The sequence below is a fragment of the Camarhynchus parvulus genome, chromosome 2 (assembly GCF_901933205.1).
Source record: "Camarhynchus parvulus chromosome 2, STF_HiC, whole genome shotgun sequence".
Classification (NCBI taxonomy): Eukaryota; Metazoa; Chordata; class Aves; order Passeriformes; family Thraupidae; genus Camarhynchus; species Camarhynchus parvulus.
In genome coordinates, this window is record NC_044572.1 from 68349800 (window position 1) to 68368796 (window position 18997).

Consider the following 18997-nt stretch of genomic DNA (forward strand, 5'->3'; position numbering starts at 1 on the left):
CCTTGCTTTAAATGTCAGAGCCTTTCACTTCTGTTACTTTGATTTCCTTGCTGCGTCTCTTCTCTGCAAGCTGTAACTGATGGCGTATTCTGGTGTGGTCTCCCTGTCTTTTCCCACTTTCAACAACCCTTTTTAAACTCAATTGTATCTTCTAACAGTTTTTTATTGCAAAACCCACATTGACCACTTCTTGTTTTCTTAATGTTCTTTTCAGAGGAACTGCAGCCTGCTGCACATTGGCTATGAAGCTTCAGCAGTCCCAACATTCCATGCAAAGGGATTCCAATACCTCCTGTTGCAGCATGATGCTCACTGACTTCCTTAACCCACAAAGTGGATTTATTCAAAAGCAGTGCTCTGACTTGACTATGAACATTCATTCATATCAGATGGGATTCAAGGAATGTTTTGATCGATTCCACATTATTCTCGTTGCCATCAACGAGATATTCTGATGTGTAAGTTACTTCAGAGAAGCACCTACACAAAAGTCTGACTTCAGGTTTTAAAGACAAGCAACAAGCTGCTGCAGTAAAAGATGAGTAAGAGAATGATCTTACAATGAAGAGATGTCTGAACGTATATTAAGACAGTACAGACAACAGGTTTTCAATACTTAGAACATGTGTGATATGAATACAGAAATTCTAGACTGGCAAAATAAAAAGGAATAGTATTTCTTGGGAAGTGAGGAATTCAAGAAGAGCTTTGGACCATATTTATTAACATTTTATTATTCTGAAGTGAAATATTTTACAGAACTGGATGACTATTTCTGTTAATATCAGCAGTTGAGACTATGACCACTGCAGAATGGACAACACTTAACAAAACAACATTGCTCCAGGTGCTTAATGACAATAACATATATTTGAAGTCTGACACTTCCATTTAACATGCTGCTACTACTTACACAAAACTTTTTAACAAGTAACTATGTGTGCATCAAACTTTCTCCAAAATTATATTTTATAGGACTTATATGCTGCATTTTTAAAGCACATAATTGAACTGGCAGAATATATGAGCTGACATTAAGAAATTGTTTGAAAACTATGCACTATTCCTGAAATGATTTACCCAAAATGACTGTAATTACAGAAAGAAGATATTATTACTATATTGCATTATTTAATTTCAAACCATTTTATCAGTTATAAAATTAAACCCATTTGTTACCCCCCAAAATAATGGCAGCAAAACTGTTCTTTCCTGAATCCCTATTTCCCCCCATACAAATCCAATAACTAGTGGAGAAAAGAGGAAAAGAGGACTGATTAACATGAGGAAGACAGTGGTAGTAAGCCTGTAAGAGCAAGGAAAGACAAGAAGAGTAAGAAGGAAGAAGCAAAACAAATGATGTATTGTGCTCCTCCTTACTATGTGAGAAGCTATTAACTATTCTACTCCTTAACACCAAGGATATTTTACCTGGACATTTTTTCTACTGATCTTATAAACTCTGAGTGCTTTTCTGTTAATTGCCAATGAAAGCAGATTTCAGATGTGAAGGTTACCATCAACAGTCAAATAGAAGGGAGAAACATGAAAGGCAGCAACATGTTTAATTAAAAAATAGGTAAGAGAATAAAAGCCCCCAAGAAATCAGACTTCCAAACACCAAAACTGTCGATGAGAACAGAAAAAAAAAAGTCACCATTTTTAAATGTAAAAGGAGCAGTGTACTTAATATGGTATCTGGACATTAATTAGTCAGCTCTAGGGGGCAATGCTTATTACATCCTTTTCAATAGTTTATAGAATTTGTGTCTTCCAGTCACTTCAGTATCACTCTACACCTAGAAATTAAGATTGATACAGTGAACAACATGACTAATACTCAAATTTGACATTTGCTAAAAATACATTTCAATGTATTTTTAACAAGTGAAACTGAGACTACAGAACAGTAATGAATATTCTTCATGAACAAGTGTATGTAAACAAAATTGACTTAATTCCCTTCACAGAGTGAAATACAGCAGACAGAAAACCATTTTATCAAAGTATGTAGGAACACAATTCTCACTCAGCAGGACACCCCATAACATTACTGAGAAAGTTGTATCTCAATTTATTTTCCAGTGGAATTCTTTTTAGCTTTTTTAGGGTGTTCAAAGGAATTGAAGTAGTCCAGGAAAATGTACAATGCTTAAGCACATTTGTGTGCATTGTGTTGTTCTCTAAGTTTTCATCATGGCTGATGAAGAAGCTTGAAAACAGGTCAGCTGCAAGTGCATGCTGCTTTTGAATTTGTTTAGCAGTTCTTCCAGTAACCTGTAAAGGGAAAACAGTTACAAATTTAGAAGATTCTGAAAAGGGAACAATTACTGCAAGTTTTGATTATTCTGTCTGTGACTTCAGGTAAGCTGTCTGCTTTTCTTGTGTAGCTGAATTGCAAATTTGGGTTCTCAGCCTTGTCTTTGGAAGGTATTTGTATATTTCTCTTAAGTATTACAATTGAAAGATCAGAGATATTATGACTGTTCTAGGAGAAACATTATTTCACCAGTCATGTTGTTCTAACAGATAACTTGTGTATGAGTTCATTTGGGGGCATAACAATAGTTAATTTACATCTACCCAGCTGTCAAGAAAGTACCTCGCACAGGGGATAGTATTTATTATAATCCACAAACCACAGATGTGGGAGCAATGATGTTGATGGGCCTGTTGTAGAAAATATTGATTGTAACACTGGAGATGCTTCAAGTTGTTTCACAGTCTTGGCTGGGTCTTTTATTTTCTCTTTAATCTAGGGAATAATGTGATCTCTGAATTTTCTGCCCTATTTCAAAAGCAAGCCATACAGGGCAGACATGTATCACCTGAACTTTTTGGCATGCTGCATTATTGAACGGCCCAGTAACAGAAAAAAAAATTACACTGTGTGTTAAAAAACCCAAAAAATTAGTCCATGAATAGCAACTTAAACCAGAAAATCAGTATCTGCTTCCTCAGTGGGTCCTCTGGAAAAGGATCATGTCCATGTAGTGATTTAGCATCATAGTAGTGATTGTGAATGAACACACACAAACAGCTCTCAGTCAGAGCACAAATGCGTTATTGTACACAAATACAGGTACATTACAATGAGCTGCCTGGAAAAATGACAATTGCCATGTAGTGACCTGGGAAACAGAACGAGTTCTGCACTGTGTGGGGCTCAAAACACTGAGGCAGATGTAATAATGATGCAGTTCTTGATTCTCATTTGTCTCATGAAGCTCAGATGCTTGTGACTAAGTGAAAAAAAAATTCTACAGATGTTTTGGAAAATGTGAGTTAAAAGATCTCTCCCTACTCAAAACTGATTTTTAACTTTAATAAAGCATAAGAGCTAAGTAAGATAAGGAGATATCTTGAGACTTGTTGCGCCTAGAGAAGAGCAGGTTTGACTACATAGACAGAGGACATCTGGAAGAAAGCACAGACCACAGACCATGAGTTGCACAGTCTCTTTATGTGTCTACAAAATATTCTAAATTCTGACTGCTAAATGCAAACTGATTTGATGCAGGAAAGTACAATGAAACCAATCTCTAGTTCAAACCATCTATACTTACACTACTCTACTCATTACAAATCTGTCCTAGTTGTACTCTTCATTATGCTGTGATTGTAAAATTGACTATCAGGTATCTGGCTGTTTGTCAAAGGTTGTGGTGCTGGAAAAGGAAGAACCCAAAATTCCTCTTCCTGATGTTAAGAAAGAGCCACAGACCCTCCTTATTTGTTTTTGAAAGGAAACACACCAGTTTTATGAGTTCCCCATACATCAGCTTGCAAAAGCCTGAACTTTGTTCTTGGCCATTTTTTTAATTGCTACTAAATTCAGTAAAACAATACAATGGAACTCACAGAAACCTTAAGATTAACAAGGACAGCTAAAGAAGACAGATACTACAAGACAAATTTCAAAGCTGCACTGAACTGAGAAGATAGGATGGGCAAGCAGGATATGTCACAAAGCCATTGGCTCCTCTGAGTAATTTAATAGGCCATGAACAAGGCAAGGACCGAGCTTTTTCCTGACTCTGTCCAAAAAGGCTTCTGCTCTGTAATTCAGAAGGGTCAAACATGGTGAAAGTTAACCCTTTTATAACAGAATTTTCTTACAAGAGTAAAAAGCAAAGTGGCTCCAAAGACCATAAAGGAAACAAGAGGGTGCATTGTACTCACTTTCTGTCAGTTCCACTTGAGAGCTGAGGCAAGACTTCCAAAGCTTGCTTAAAGCTTGATCTGCAAGGAAAACAAAAATACTCATATTCTGCTAGTACAAGACTCAGCATTTACAGTTTCTCTCTATAAATCCTATGGAAAGATGCTATATTTTATCCATACTTTTTTTCAATAAATTGACAAAATATTTACCTGAGACCTGACATCCATATGCAAATTGAACATAAAATAGTCATGGGGTCAGGCATGTATCTTGATATTCCTAATGTGATGTACATCATACATTAACAGGAAATGTTAAATCAGCAGCTCACTGAAGACTGTCACATCCTGGACTATTCAAAAATTAACAGGTAGAGGCCAGCCTGCCTTCTGCCTAAAACTAAGTGAGCATCAGTGTTTGAAGAACAGATAAAACATTGATTTTGTCTCTCTGTCCCTAAGCAGACAGACCACTGCATTCTGCCTTACACAAGGGTGCCTAGCAAGAGTATTCCAGTGGGTTTGCATTGAGGTAACATAGAGTCATAGAATGTTTTAGTTTGGAAGGTCCAACCCTGATCTCAAAGCCGGGCTGATTTCAAGGTTAGAGGAGGATTCTTTGGGCCATTATCCAGTCAAGTGTTGAGTAACTCCAAAGATGGGGTTCCCAGCCCACTGTGGGCAACAGGAGTGGAACAGATATGAGGGAACAATGCAGGACCTGCACAGATAGGTAGAATCTTGTCAGCAAAAGATTAATATGGTGACTTATGGCAACTACTACTAGTTCCAAGTCCAGCAACAAAAAACCTCTATGAAACTCTGGCTTTCAGGGTTCACTGTACTTTGCCCTATTACAGACAATATAATTTCGATTTTATCCAACCTGAGCCTGTGCCAAGTAGTTTTCTTCTAGTAGTTTTTCTTTTAGAGGCCTTTGCCACTATCAGAGTAGGGAAGTGAGTACTCTGAATTGGAATGCAGTGACACCAGGGGACACTATGTGTGACTCTATGAAGACACATTAAGACTGCAGTGTCTCCTACAAAACTGCTGATTTGTAAGATGATCAAATTACCACCTGCAGGGGCATATAATGCCAATCTTAAAAGAGGTGAAGGTAATTAAAATAATGAATGAATCTGCCCATATCCAATCCCCACCATAATTACCTAGGAATTTCAATCATTCAGCTTCACTCAAAACTGCTGAGAGCTATCATAGCCTGTTTTTAGATGCCTTGGCTGCATCAACCATTGATGGTGCTAATTCTTTTCCTTCTCCCTTTATATTAATGTGTGTGAGTGTCCCCCACACTATTTATCTTTGGTCTTGCCTCAGTGAGAAATGATAAATTGCTGAAAGACTTTTGAAGGCATTGACTCTAGGAGAGAGTGTGAAGCTGAATTCCCTTTGCCTGATTAGGTATGTGGAGAAGGAGCAGGGTATTATATAAGCCTATGGAGAGCCCTAGTTCTCCATATCCCTATAAGGGGACCCTGCCAGTATCTGGATCTGTAGTCCCCCTGATGAATCTGGCAGGTTATGTTTTATGAGGTTACTGTGAAAAACTAGATAAAACTCATCAAAATCTGCTTGTGTCTGGCTTTAGTATAATTATCCTCACCAGCTGTACTGCTGTTAAGAAGTTTTACAATTTGTTTTTGGTGGCAAATATTGGTTTGTGTCTAAAAGCCCAAGTCAAAAACAACAAAAACTCCCTATTTTCTTTCAACTGATAAAATCTTGCTAGGCATCTGGTTTTTGTATATTTACACAGTAGATCACATATTCTATTTGAAGCAAAATTCCCTCATTCTAAATTTACAGTATGTGTTTTTGCATGTTTACCAAGGATTCCATTACACTGCAAAAAGTGACATTACAGCACATCTTACTTGCTTTCAGGTGTTAGGTATATGGCCACGGTATCCCTCAATGCACAGATTTCAAGTTTTGCCTAAAGACAGAAATAAAAATATTGAAACAATGACACAATGCCCTTTCCCCAAGTGGATACAAGTATCCCAAAGCTTCCCCTTCTTAAGAGGCAAATACTATTGCACGCTGCCTTGTAAGCAGCCTTGGCTTTTAACAGTTTATTTCCTGTATTCTTTGTTGCCATGCTACTCTGTCAGGAGACTGCTCAAAGGAACAATTTCATACTTTTGATTCAAGTCAAACAGTTTACATGGTCACTGTGTAGCAGTCAAAAAACACTGGTTTGTCTCTCAGTAACTGTAACAAATCTTCAGTTCTGTTTTACCTTTTCTGTACTATGATAGAAAGACAGATGCAATTTTTTTTTCTTATTTTTTTAATTAAATACAGTGAGCTTAACTTCTCACCACACTGCTTATCCAGGGAGAAAGGAAAAACAAAAGTACAAAAATCTCTCAATACACATTTTGTGCTCGGTTCTTCTGGTGAATTTATTTTTTTCCATCAGATGAGGAAGCAGAATGATTGTACTTTGTTTCTTTTGTGTCACCTGACGGGCACAAGACCTTGGGGATTTTATTCCTGCACTGTACTGTGTGCCCAGGTATTAATTTTCACTTAGGCAAGCTGTGGAGGAGACTGAACTCATAGATTGAACAAACTTCATAGATCATCCATTGGTCTTTTGAAAAGCAAGCATTATCTTCACAACTTTTATATGAAATAGAAACATTCTGCGAGAGACCATGAAATAATTTCATCTAAAAATACAAAGTGAACTTCATAAAAATTAACATTTTGTTCTTTTAAGCATAAATATGAAATTTAATCCAGTTAGATATTACAGTAACTGATCTACATTTATACACAACATTAATCTTCCAAACCAAAACTTTTAACAATGCAACACAGACAACTAATTCCACTTCTAATGAAAGTCTTTGGCTTTTAGGTATCTCCCTCATCCCTCCTCTAGGTAGGAAGACCGGTAAAATTTATGCTTTTTTAGAGCTAGAACTTTCTGGCACAAAATATAACATAGCCACCCCAAATTTTATACTCATCAGAAATGCTTTTCTCAACACACCATATTTAACCTCTTTTTGTATAGTGCTCCAAGCTCAGGAGTTGTGGACTTTTTGAAGTCCTATGCCTAAGATTCTGGAGTCTTTTCTACATTTTAGGAGGTAACACTACCCCCTTCTCAAGTACCACCAAGCCTAAGTGAACCTGGTGGAAGGGTGAGCCCTGCAAAATTGTGGGTCATGGGATGTGGGAATACAGAGTGAGGCTTGAATGTGAATTTTTTGCTCAGCCTAGCAAGGCTTGGATGACTCTCATGCTGCTGTCTGTCAGACAGGATTTTCCATGTTCAGAGGAACAGAAAATGACCATGAGTGACAAACTTACAGTAAGGAGAGAAAAGCCTTTCAATTACCGACTTAGGCAGCAAGTCCCTACAGTGGGTTGCTTAACCAGACAAAAGGGATATAGGCATAGCTTTGTTGTTATTCATGGATTTGGTTTAAATACAGAGTCAATCACTTGGCTGTGATCTTCCTACACTAATTCTCCGTCCAACGCCATTACTAGCAGCAACTGGAAAACAAGGCTTACCACTGGATATTATTTTCCCATCATAATGCAAGAATGCTGTCATGTACAATGAAAATAAGGAGTTTGCTCTTTTTCTGTTACTGCCATAGCAATCTGACTCAAAGGGATTTTTTATAAACAAGTGTTTTTCTTAGAGTGCTTTAAAGCTTACCCAATAGCAACACCAATCTGGCTGTAAATAAACACAGCAAAGCTATTCTGCCTATGTTACAACAACATGGTATTGTAGAGAGAGTAAAACAAATTAGTGACTAGTCCTGCAAAGTCTTACAAGATCCTACTGCCTCCTGTTTTAGGGATTTTTAAATCTCAAAATACCACTACATTGTTTTTTGCTTTTAAAGTGATTTTTTATGTCAGGCCAAAGAGAATATTTGACAACATTTCAAAGAGATACCACTATGATGCTTTTTATTTCATAGAATATAGGTAGCCTTTTAATGCTGTCTAACACAAAGATAACCCTAAAATATAATAAACCCAAGAACCAGTATCCCAAAGGGTATTCATTCATAAATCTGAAATAGGTTGTAAACTAATCCTTTTTATCTCCTTGCTTTCACTGCTACAGTAAATCGAATACCCAGATTATACCTCTGTCTGTTATTCTCAGTTTTCTACATTCAGATGTTTGACAGTACAAAGTATTCAGGTACCTGTAAAGCTCCATTTTTGCTGAAGGATGAAACACACTGCATCAGTCGACTCAGTTCTTCAGAGACTGCTTCTACAACCCTTGACATTACCCGAGGAACTAAGTCTTTGGAAATGGTAAACACCTAAGTTTAATGAAAGAAGAACCATGAGCACAACACCTGCATTAACAGAAATATTTCCAATACTAACATTTCAATAAAAAAACATAAACCTCTTTGACTGAAAGGTCTCCTTCATTTTTATCAATATACCAAAAATTCAAAAGACACTAGAATATGAAGGATGTCTTTTGATGCTTGCCCTGCACTTCAACCAATCCCCGCTGGTAACAGCAAATTTGAACATTTTGAAGTTTAGCTGCTTTTTGGCTATTCCAAAAAGCAGCTAAATTTCAAAATATGTGCTTTTGGCTGATAGATGCAGATACTCAGGTGGCTGTAGACAGACTGCTGTCTTGTAGATACAGCCTTTAATTCAGAGTTGTGTATCTGACTGACAGTTACACATTCAGCCACTCCTTACTCATATATTTTGCTATTTCTTCTAGACTCCTTTATATCTGACCACTGTTGAATGGCTAGTGTTGTTATATTCTGTGGTAAAGATAAATGTTTGACAGCCTGTGTGAGTATGAGGGTGTCAATGGATTTTCTTTTAGACTCTGCCACTGCTGCCATTTATTAGTTCCCTGGCAAAAAATTTTAAACCTTACTGGTTTTCCCATGCATCAAAACCATTTTAACCACTTATTTGTATAACTCTTAAAAGTCGCATATTCAGAATAGTAACTGCAACACAAAGTTATTAAATCTATGCTTGAAGCAAAGTATGAAGAGATCAATCTTCCTTAAAGGGAGTTTTACAGAAGTGAGAAATTGTTGTGGATTTAAAAAAAAAGAAAGTATGATTTTTCTATAATGAATTCGGGAAAATGCAGGCCAAGAGGTTGGAATATAGGAGGAAGTGAGATTATAGGTTAGACACACCAAACTTGTGTCAAAGCTTAAAGGTGATGATAAAGCTGCATTAAACTGCACAGGCCTGGGAGAGAAGATGACACATGAAGCTGGAGTGGTTTATGTAACCTTAAGTATGTGACTGGAGTGGTAAAAGAAGGAAAATGAGATGTATAAAGTTTTGAAACATTTCCCACTTTCTGCTTTGAAAAATTCTAAAGAATTAAGTAGTGGATTGTTTGCTGGAATACCTTTGCTTTTACACAAAGTTTAGATCCCATGTCTGACAAAGAAATTTAGTAACTGACAGAAGATATTAATATATATGTGTAAAAATCAACGAGAAAAAAAAACAAAGAAAGAAAGATTCCTACAGAGTTTTCAGGGATTTAAATAAAGAATTGTGTAGCAGGTATCCCATAAGGCTGATCATTCCAAAAGGCAGGTCTGCACCACAGGCCAAGCACACTGACGCCACAAATGTCAGCTATCAGCTGTTACCAGTGCTGGAAAGAGGTCATCTTATTCAGCACCAAACACTGCTGATCAATTCAACACAAACATACCAGGAACATGCCCAAAGGTCTTCTGCTGGGAAGAGAATATTTCTGCCTGCAATGAGCACTCCTGAAGTTACTTTACAGAATCCAGGAAAAATAATTGTCAGCAAGGGTGAATCATCACAAATTTGCAGTAAGAAGCTCTTATTTTGATTTCAGCTAGATTTGAATTCAAAGGTAGAGAAACGATTTTCTTTCCATTTCAGTCTATCCTTGCTGTTCATCTGATAGTTAATTTTTGCTGCTTCAAAATACAGAAACTTGCTGCCTAGCTAACTAAACTTAAACCTGACCCAGCTTAACAGAATTTCACCAGTGGAAATGGGAGTTTCGTCTTGACACACGTTCTCATGTTTCTGTATATTTCACATCTAGAAATTTAAGAGGCAATGCTATTTAGGCCAGAATCAGTATCGGTCTCAATAAAGAGAGCACAGCAATGCACCTTTCTGCTGCAGCATTTTAACAAGCATGCATGTTTACAAGCCTAGCTCAATAAGTCACAAATTACTTTGAATTTTTTAAAGCAAAGCCTCTAATTTCCATTTTAATAAATTTCCACTACACTGAAAAACATTATTTAAAATTGGTATCATGTTGGTATATGTTTTTAGTGTTTCTTATTTCCTCATTTGGAAGCATTTGGTAAAATCACAACGCTTCTGTGGAAATGCTTCTGCTATAATTTAACACTGAAATAGTATAAAAAATACTGCAAGTCAAACTTGAAGTTCCTGAAAATATTCTAATATATATGAATCCTTGTAATTTAAGAAGGAATAAGATAAGTAAAAGCCTCAAGTGATTCTCATTATATTTTAATTGCAGGGAAAAGGCAGAGCAGCCATACTTGTGGTATTTTGGAAGGTTTGAGTAATACTACTACCAATGCTTCTACCAGGAGTAACAATAATCTGTTAACACTCTTGAGGAGTGATTATGTAAAACACAAGCTCTAACTTAAAGAACCATAGAAAATTCCTGCATACAATCCCAAAAAGCTAAATAATTGTAGGCCCTGCAAGCTTACTATGTTATAAGCAATGTTTTAACGTGCACTCCTTAGCCTAGGTAGCCATTACCTACTTAGGTATTTCAAGCAGTATTTGTGCTTACAGACTGTAAAACTTTCTGTGTTTAGGTTTCCTATTTCCATTGTATGTAGAAGACTGACATATATTGGCTTTTCACTGAGTGGCATGTGTTGAACATTTCCTTCAAGGTGAACAGAAGTTAATTTACAGATGTTTTGGAAAATAAAGATAATCCGAGAAAGAGCATCATAACTAGCTATATATCTATATATTATCTACAAGGAAAGGGAGAATTTAACTTTAGCATTTGGCTTTCCTCCTTATCAGATAATGGAGACAAAAAAGGTGTAATGGAGTGTTAGAGAGGATAAACAGGAACTACTCATCTCCTTCTGCCCATAAAAAAAAGTTACCAGTTGCATAACAGGTTGGCTAAACCTAATCTAAACCACATCTATAATGAAGAACTTAGATAACGAAAAAATCTGGGATTTACCAGTAAAAGTACACTGAAATAATATGAATTTAAGCATGAAATGATCTGAAGTTTCTCCTCACCTCTGCATGCACAGCAATGATATTCACTAATGCTTCTTTCAAGTAATTTCTGACACCTGAAACAAGAGAAACAAAATAATTACTTTCATTCTGTTGTCTCAACACCACCATAATATTCTGCTGTTCAATACTGTACTTTTTATTTTCATTTTTTACTACTACTTTTGCAATCAGAGGCAGAAAGAGAAAGTTCCATAGCCACACCACCAGACTATTTCCTTTTTCAAATCAAATGGAGAAAGGCACATTTCCTTACAGCAGAAGGTTAAAAAAAGCCAGTAGGTTCCTGTTTTAGTATTCTTCTCTAGCAAGATAATTTCACCAACTTTGCAATTTAATAAAAAACCAGTATTATTAAGAAATACATTCTGGATGCTTTGCTAGAATACACACACCATAGCACAGAACATGCACCACAGTTTGGTAAGTTCTAAAGAACAAAGTCAAGAGGTTTTGTTTGTATAACAGTCTTCAAGATCTTACTACTTTATCAGCTTCTCTATCTGTGAATTATTACAGATAGGAATAGCAAGGTCTCTTGTTTATCTGAAAGCGGTTCAGAATATATTACTCATGGCAGTTTATAGGAGATGTCATGCCTTAGTAGAAATTTCCTTTTGGGGAAGGTGGAGAAGTTAAATAAGCATTTTCTTGCCAAGCTTATGAAACACTTGTCAATTTACACTAAGAAGTGAATTCTAAACAGAACATCCAGCAGCATGTGCTTTAGTTAGGACAGGCTCTTAGTACTCTCTGCTGCTGTAACTTTCCCAGCCTGTACTCCAGTCATCTAAGATTTAAGACAGGCAAAAATCTAAAATTGCCTCACTTGTTTTCATTCACTCTGTAGGCAAAGGAAAATTAGAAAGCATTCAACTCATTAAAGTATGTACAAATGCTGTAAGTACAAACAAAGTAACGAGAGAGGCTTAGTGATCCATATGATCTCAAGTTCTGATTTTGATTAGAGAGAGAGAAAGTGCAATGACCCCATCCTTCCCTTCAATATAGTCAGTTGACAGTAAAATACAAGAATCATGGACAAAGACTAGTGAGACCACACAGGTCAGAGATCACAGTGTGATTAAGGCTAATGCTATAAAAATTACAAAGTGAACCTTTAATCAGTTCATCTTACTTGCTCCACCTTTCCTCAGATAACACCGATGCAGAAACTTAGTCTTGCTACAAAAAGCAGCTTTAAAAGGAGTTACCCGAGATCATGTCTTTAACCATTGATCCCAGAACTTGCCTCAAGATCTAAGAAGGTGACACTTTTTCTTTGATAAACAATTAGGGATAAAAATTTTATAAAAGCAGGACACAAGGATGACCTGTCCTTGACAGCACAGGACTGTCTTGCATGAGGAACAAGCATCTAGGATGTGCAATGGGATGCAGGCTGGATGTCAGAAAAAGACAAGCCTTTCTCCACACATTCCAAAACATCTCTAGTGCCTTTTCTCTTTACCTTTATTCTTCCCCTTGAAAATCGCAGTAGTTTTTCTCCGTTTAAATTAACCCAAAGATAAGTCGAACTGTATCGTATAGCAGCTTGCAAACCTAAAATTTCTTTCATCTTAGCAAGGAAGTGAGGGAGGAATAAAGCAACACCAGAAATTTTATGAAACTGACTTTTTTCCTCCTGCCCTGTAACCTTGCAAAACAAAGCAAGAATGTTACACACCAATACTCGAACCACACCAAAAGATCACAGGTAGATGTGGAAATGCAACACCCCCTTCCTTTTTCCTCTTGTACTGTTTTCCTTCTTTTACTTCACTCTGCCCCCATTTAAATCCTCTGCATACTTCATATCACAGAGGTCAAAACTTCTATCACACCCCAGAAACAAATACAACTTGACCAGACACTGAACAATGGTATGCATATCACATCAGGGTGAATTTGGGAGCTGGTTTGCAGTTAACCTCAGGGTGCAAAATGTTGCTTTTGGTCTGCAAACCTATGCAGTATTCAGCTTTTGGCTGCCTCCCAGCCTCATCTTATGACAGCAGGATCTTTCATGTGGAAACTTTGATTTTACTTTTGCACAAAGGCTGCACAAGATTAAGACTTTGACAGTTTCCCTTCTCTAGGGATACCTGAGCACTGCCACAGCATGTTCCTTAGTCAATCAAAATTTCAGTTGTGACCTAAGCAGCATGTCTGGCCCAACTGAGCGTCCCCTAATGAAGTATCTCACTCAACCCCTGCTACTGCTGGGGAGCAGTAAGGAAAGTACAGAGAGGGGGCTGCCATGTCAAACAGACAGGGCACGTGTGTCTCCTGCAGAGGTGGCCAGCAGGCTGAGCTGGGAAGAAATGTTATCAAGGAGGTGAGTGAAAAGCTGGACTGGATAGAGACTGAAATGGGTTGTCTAAGAGGGTGATGTGGTTCCAAGGAAGAATCCTCATTTCCCAACTATCCCACCTAAACCCCCGAGGTAGCAAACCTCTTCTCACACATTTGTGCAACTTGGCTTCAGGTAGGAGCTGCTAGTTCTGTCTGCTGCTGCAAGCACTTAAATGAAACAGCTTTTGACTGTGCTAGTAAAAGCTGCCTATCACTCTATCTGCAGAAACTTTCCATAACATATTTCATGAAGAGTTAGTTACCAAGTTGCCATCACTGCTATAACTACCTAAGTACTGTTAATTTCTAAAAGCATGAAATACTAATATCAGCAACATTAGCACCAGGCATTGAACACCATTGCCTGATGGTTCTCAGCTAAGGTAAAATGGTCATTTATGTCAGAGCTCAGAATCAATTCAGTAAATGGAATGGAGATGGAAGCTATGGTAAAAATGAAGAGAGAGCAGTTTAGTATTGCATATTGTTAGCCTATCCCAGCTGCATGATAAAATTGTTAACTTAAACCTCAGTGAAAGGGCATAAGCATACATATTTTATCTTCCATCCTTGTACCACACACAAGGACGAATGGGTGAGCTAAGAACTTAAAGGCGATAAGTGCTACTGGGATTGAAAGAAATAATTAGGTGTTCCTGATCTTTCATAGCAGGCTCAGTCCTGCAATGACTGCAGATGAGGGAGCTCAATACCAGCATAAATATTTCTTCAGTTTCTTCAACAGCTTTTACAATTTAAGAGCAAATAATTCAGCACAAACTGTGCAAAGCTATGCAGTTTAGAGACAGTCTATGTATATGAAACTGCAGTTGCCTTAATTGCAGCATTTAATAACCTGGAAGACCTTGCCTTGGTAAACTAAACAAGCCAAAGACAGAAAGAACATGCAACCGCACTCTAAAAATTCCAGTTAGTGGAACCAGACAGGGAAAGAAGGGAGAACTGCACAAGGTGAAGAATAACATAGGCACAAGTAAGAAAGAAAGGATGGTATAAATGAACTGGCCATCAGTGAACTTAGGTTGGAAATTAAAGGTCACTGTGTAAAGGTTTGCTCTAACTGAGCTATGAAAGATGTGGCTTATGACAATCATTTCTGTCGGGAGGGGTCATTTTCCTACCACAAATAGAACATAAGTAAAAAGGGCATTTCTCCCCAGCCCTCCCTTTTGTTTTATTTGTGAAGGATTTAATTTTTGGATATGAAGACCAAGCCAAACATATCAGAATGTCATGGCCTGCAGGCATAGTTAATACCTGTACTATATTTTGAAAAGTTACAATTAAAAAATATCCCATTTCTGATTTATATCACTGTACTGTTTGTGGCAGGCTTTGCTGAAGCAAAGTATTACTTTTCTGGAATGTGATTCATTAGAAATACAAGCAGTGGCATCCAACTGTGAATTTGTTGTGAAATTCATTTCAAAATGAAAAAATTCTGTCTAGAATAGAATTTTTGTGCAGCTTTCTCTACAACTGTTCAGCAGCCCACGCAATTACAGTTTTTGGGACACCATGCTGCCAGTCCTATTATACAGCACTGAAAGCTAATACACCATGTAACTGTAGATTGCAACTATTAGGCTAATCAAGTGAAACATAACATTCTTAAGTCTAAAATACCTCTTATTTAGCATATTGAAGGACAAATACAATGCCTTTCCACTGCTTCTGACAGAAATGTGTTATAGAAAGTCTCAACAAGCCCTTGCAATTTCTCTGAGGAAAATGTTATTATTCTGTTACAACATAAATGCATTCCACTCCCACTCTATTCTTAATACCAAAGACTGACTTGCTGGAATTCTAGCTGCCACTAACAAAGACCCAGCATTGCTCTAAAGAAAAATGAATGGGAAGACTTAAGAAATAAAAATGAAGGACAATTTCAGCCATCAACTGTCACAATGGCTGACAGAAACTTTAAAATAGCATCTTCCAATTTTGGACTCTCCACTGTACTTTTTAACAGAGAAATAGATAACAAAATCATCCATTAATCTCCAGTTTACACCACCTAATAATTTTATTCTTTTTATTTTTTTTTGTTTACAACTTTAATGTGTCAGTCTACATTTCAAAGCAATTTTAGCAACACTGTAAAGCTGTAGCATGGATGACTGTGTGAATGATGGGAAAAGCAGAAGGGAAAAAGGTTTGTGGTTCTGAGGAGTAACAGAAACCAAACTTTTAGCTTGCCAATACAGGAGTCATTCAGGAGATCTTGAGATGGTGTAGTGCTACCAGTTGTCCCACTTGTAGTTAGTTCTCAGAGATATGTTTCCCCCAAGTACTTATATGACATCGTTATACTACGAAACCCCCAAAGTGACTGAATAAGCATGAAAGAGCTGGGACTCCAATAACACATGTGTAATTCTAAAACACAGAGAGGCTAAAAAACTTGCATGCAAGAAAAGAGCAAAGGTTGCACACACAGTAAAACAGAACTCATCTGGCTGCTCCTTCTGTGACAGAAGCTAACTTGGGTCTTCAAATGTTCCCAGTCCTTCTACAGTAAATTGATAGTGTGAAGGATGATATGAGCTTCAAACATTTTTTAAGCCTTCTGCAGACTCGAGTTCAAAGAATGAGCTCAAGTTCAGTGAGGACAACTGAAACACACAGGAAACATTAACCCAGGCAGATGGGGTTTGACACACTTAACTTTTGCGAGATTGGAATCCCATTTAAGATGGACAGCTGGGAATCCAACCTTGCTGCTGCTTCTCACCAAGACAGCCTTTTAGCTTGCCTCTTGTGCAAAAAGGAGGAGGAGAGGATAAATGCACATAACTGTTTAGAAAAAGCAGGTGATGTCAGCAGGTACCTCTGCTTATCAGCAGTAAACCAGACATGAGGATGAGAGGCTATGAAGGATCAAAAAAAAAAAGAGAAAAAAGGCAAATTTAGTTAAAAAGAAATCATGCAGGAATACTGAAAGGTACTGTTCCTTTCTAGAGGAGCTAGAAAAGCCATCCACAGGAAATTCTACAGTTTGACAGCTGCTAATTTTTTTTTTAATAAAGCAGAGAAGACTGAATAGCTCTTAATACATTGACTAAGCTACCAGTCCTGTTTCATGACTGAGTTGACTGACTTATTAGAAACCTAAGCTCAGAAATGAGTGTTGGGTAGGCACAGAGCCACCAATTTAGGAACAACAAGGAGCATTCTGAGATCATTCTGTAGGAGGTCAATACTTAACTGGGCAAGCAACCACTGCTGGTGGTAGCAATGCTTCGTAGTGCTTCTGAAAAGAGAGCACTAAATTTGCTGGCCTAGAGGCTTGAGCATGACTTGGTAGAGATAGGAAAATTGATGCCTGGGAGTCTGAAATTTTGCATTTTAAGACACATCCAATTGTACGCAGTAGTTTTTACAATTTATTGTTCTGTTTGGTGGGTTACGCCAGTAACAGTCAATCAGTCTGAAACCTTTTTCCTGATTAGTTTTTAATGAAAACTTTAAAAAAAACCCAACAAAACAACGTACAGAATTTGGTGATCCAAAGAGGTTAATATTTTTCATACCTAGCTGCAGAACAACAATAATTGCCTGTTCCTGGACATTCCATTTGCTAGAGGAGGGTGAATGCAAAAAATTATTTAATCTGCTCTGTTCTAATGAAGGAACTGGCTTTTAAACTTTTTGATATATATTCTTTTTAGTTACATTACATTCTACTGCCAAATTAAAGCAAAAGGGTATTGGAAATGTTAATTTCTAAGCTTCAGATATATCATGCCAAACTTTACAGCAAGTCACACTCAAAGTGTTCTGAACTGTATGTCAGTTAAGCTCCCGCAGCTCTTCTGTAAGTTTTTAATCTGCTATGTGAAACTGTTGGGGAAAAAAAAGCTGCACACACCTCCTGCAAGTCGTTAATCAGTGCTGCGTATTGCACATTAAAAAAGAAACTCATGAATGGTATCCAAAGCCATGTGGATGTAACTTCTTTAAACAGTCTGATTTTAACTGTTAAGTTTCCTCTAAGTTCTGGCTGCATTGCACCTGCAATAGCAGTATTTGATGCCTGCTTTAACTAAAATTATCCTGGCACAATTTCTAGCGTGGTCACATTCTTCCCCAATGCAACTCCTGTTACAGAAGCAGTGCTAGGGGCTAGCAGGATTCCTTTTGGGATGGCAGACAACAACTTGTATTTCTGCAGCTCTTGAAAAGGCAGACTGTGCTCTGCAACACACCAAGTGAGCCCCATCATGCCCATGCAGTCCATGTGGGAGTTTCAAGCTTAGATGGATGTCTCCTGATAAACCAAGCTGCCCCATTCACACCCCACAGAATTTCACTTTTTAATCTAACCTAAACAATAACCTCCAGCTAAAATCAAGTAATCTCTTTCCAAACCCCAAACATTTACACAGGTAAGGCAGAATGGGTGGGAGGGGGAAGAGGTTCTACAGAGTAAAACACTGTCTGAGGTCACAGCAGGTCAGTAGGGCAGTCAGCACTGCCTCCATGCAAAAGCTGCTGGAACAATTTAAAAAAAAGGTTAACTGTGCAGATGTGTCTTGGTAGAAAAATTTTAATTTACAAGATCTACAGATAACTCCAGGCTTCCCATACTTACAGATCACTGTCTGAAGCTCCAGTGCGTGCAAAGATCTATCAACTACCTTATCCCAAGAAATGAACAGGAAGCAGCACAGACTAAAAGTGAAAATTCAAATGAACACCAAAATATTTTTATTTTTAGGCTGCAGAATTCCAAATAAACATGACTTATAATGCACCTTACATGTAAAGTATTTCAGAGACTCAGGGTACTGGACTATGAAGTACAGATAGCAAAAACCAGTTTACATTATGTTGGTATTGGGAAGGTACTAATGAAGGAATATTCCTTTTGTAGGAATAAACTTATTACTTGAATTTTTAAGAGCATTTAACTTGGATTTGAAAAAAAAATAGACCAATTTGGATTTAGAATGAAGTGCCCAGGATGACAAGAAAAAGGCTGACATTTATCTATGAGAACCAACTGCACAGCATGCCTGAGGCTGCATTAAATGCATTCGAAGAAAGGTGTTTGCCCTCAAAACTATTCAGAAATCTAATATTTATAACCAGGGAAAGTTTAATGTGACTGATAGTCTGTTTAACCTTG

General features: G+C 37.4%; 1 protein-coding gene across 1 annotated transcript in view; it reads right to left on the reverse strand.

Moving 5' to 3' along the window:
• Window positions 1-713: 713 nt before the first annotated feature.
• EXOC2 (exocyst complex component 2) overlaps window positions 714-18997 on the reverse strand; it is a 126689-nt gene continuing 108405 nt past the window's right edge. Inside the window, exons 25-29 of the mRNA XM_030944161.1 lie at window positions 11488-11543; window positions 8379-8501; window positions 6063-6124; window positions 4183-4242; window positions 714-2277 (exon numbers count right to left, since the gene is read on the reverse strand). Of these exons, the coding sequence (XP_030800021.1) occupies window positions 2184-2277; window positions 4183-4242; window positions 6063-6124; window positions 8379-8501; window positions 11488-11543 (395 nt within the window). The 3' untranslated portion in view covers window positions 714-2183. The remainder of the gene's footprint in view (window positions 2278-4182; window positions 4243-6062; window positions 6125-8378; window positions 8502-11487; window positions 11544-18997) is intronic.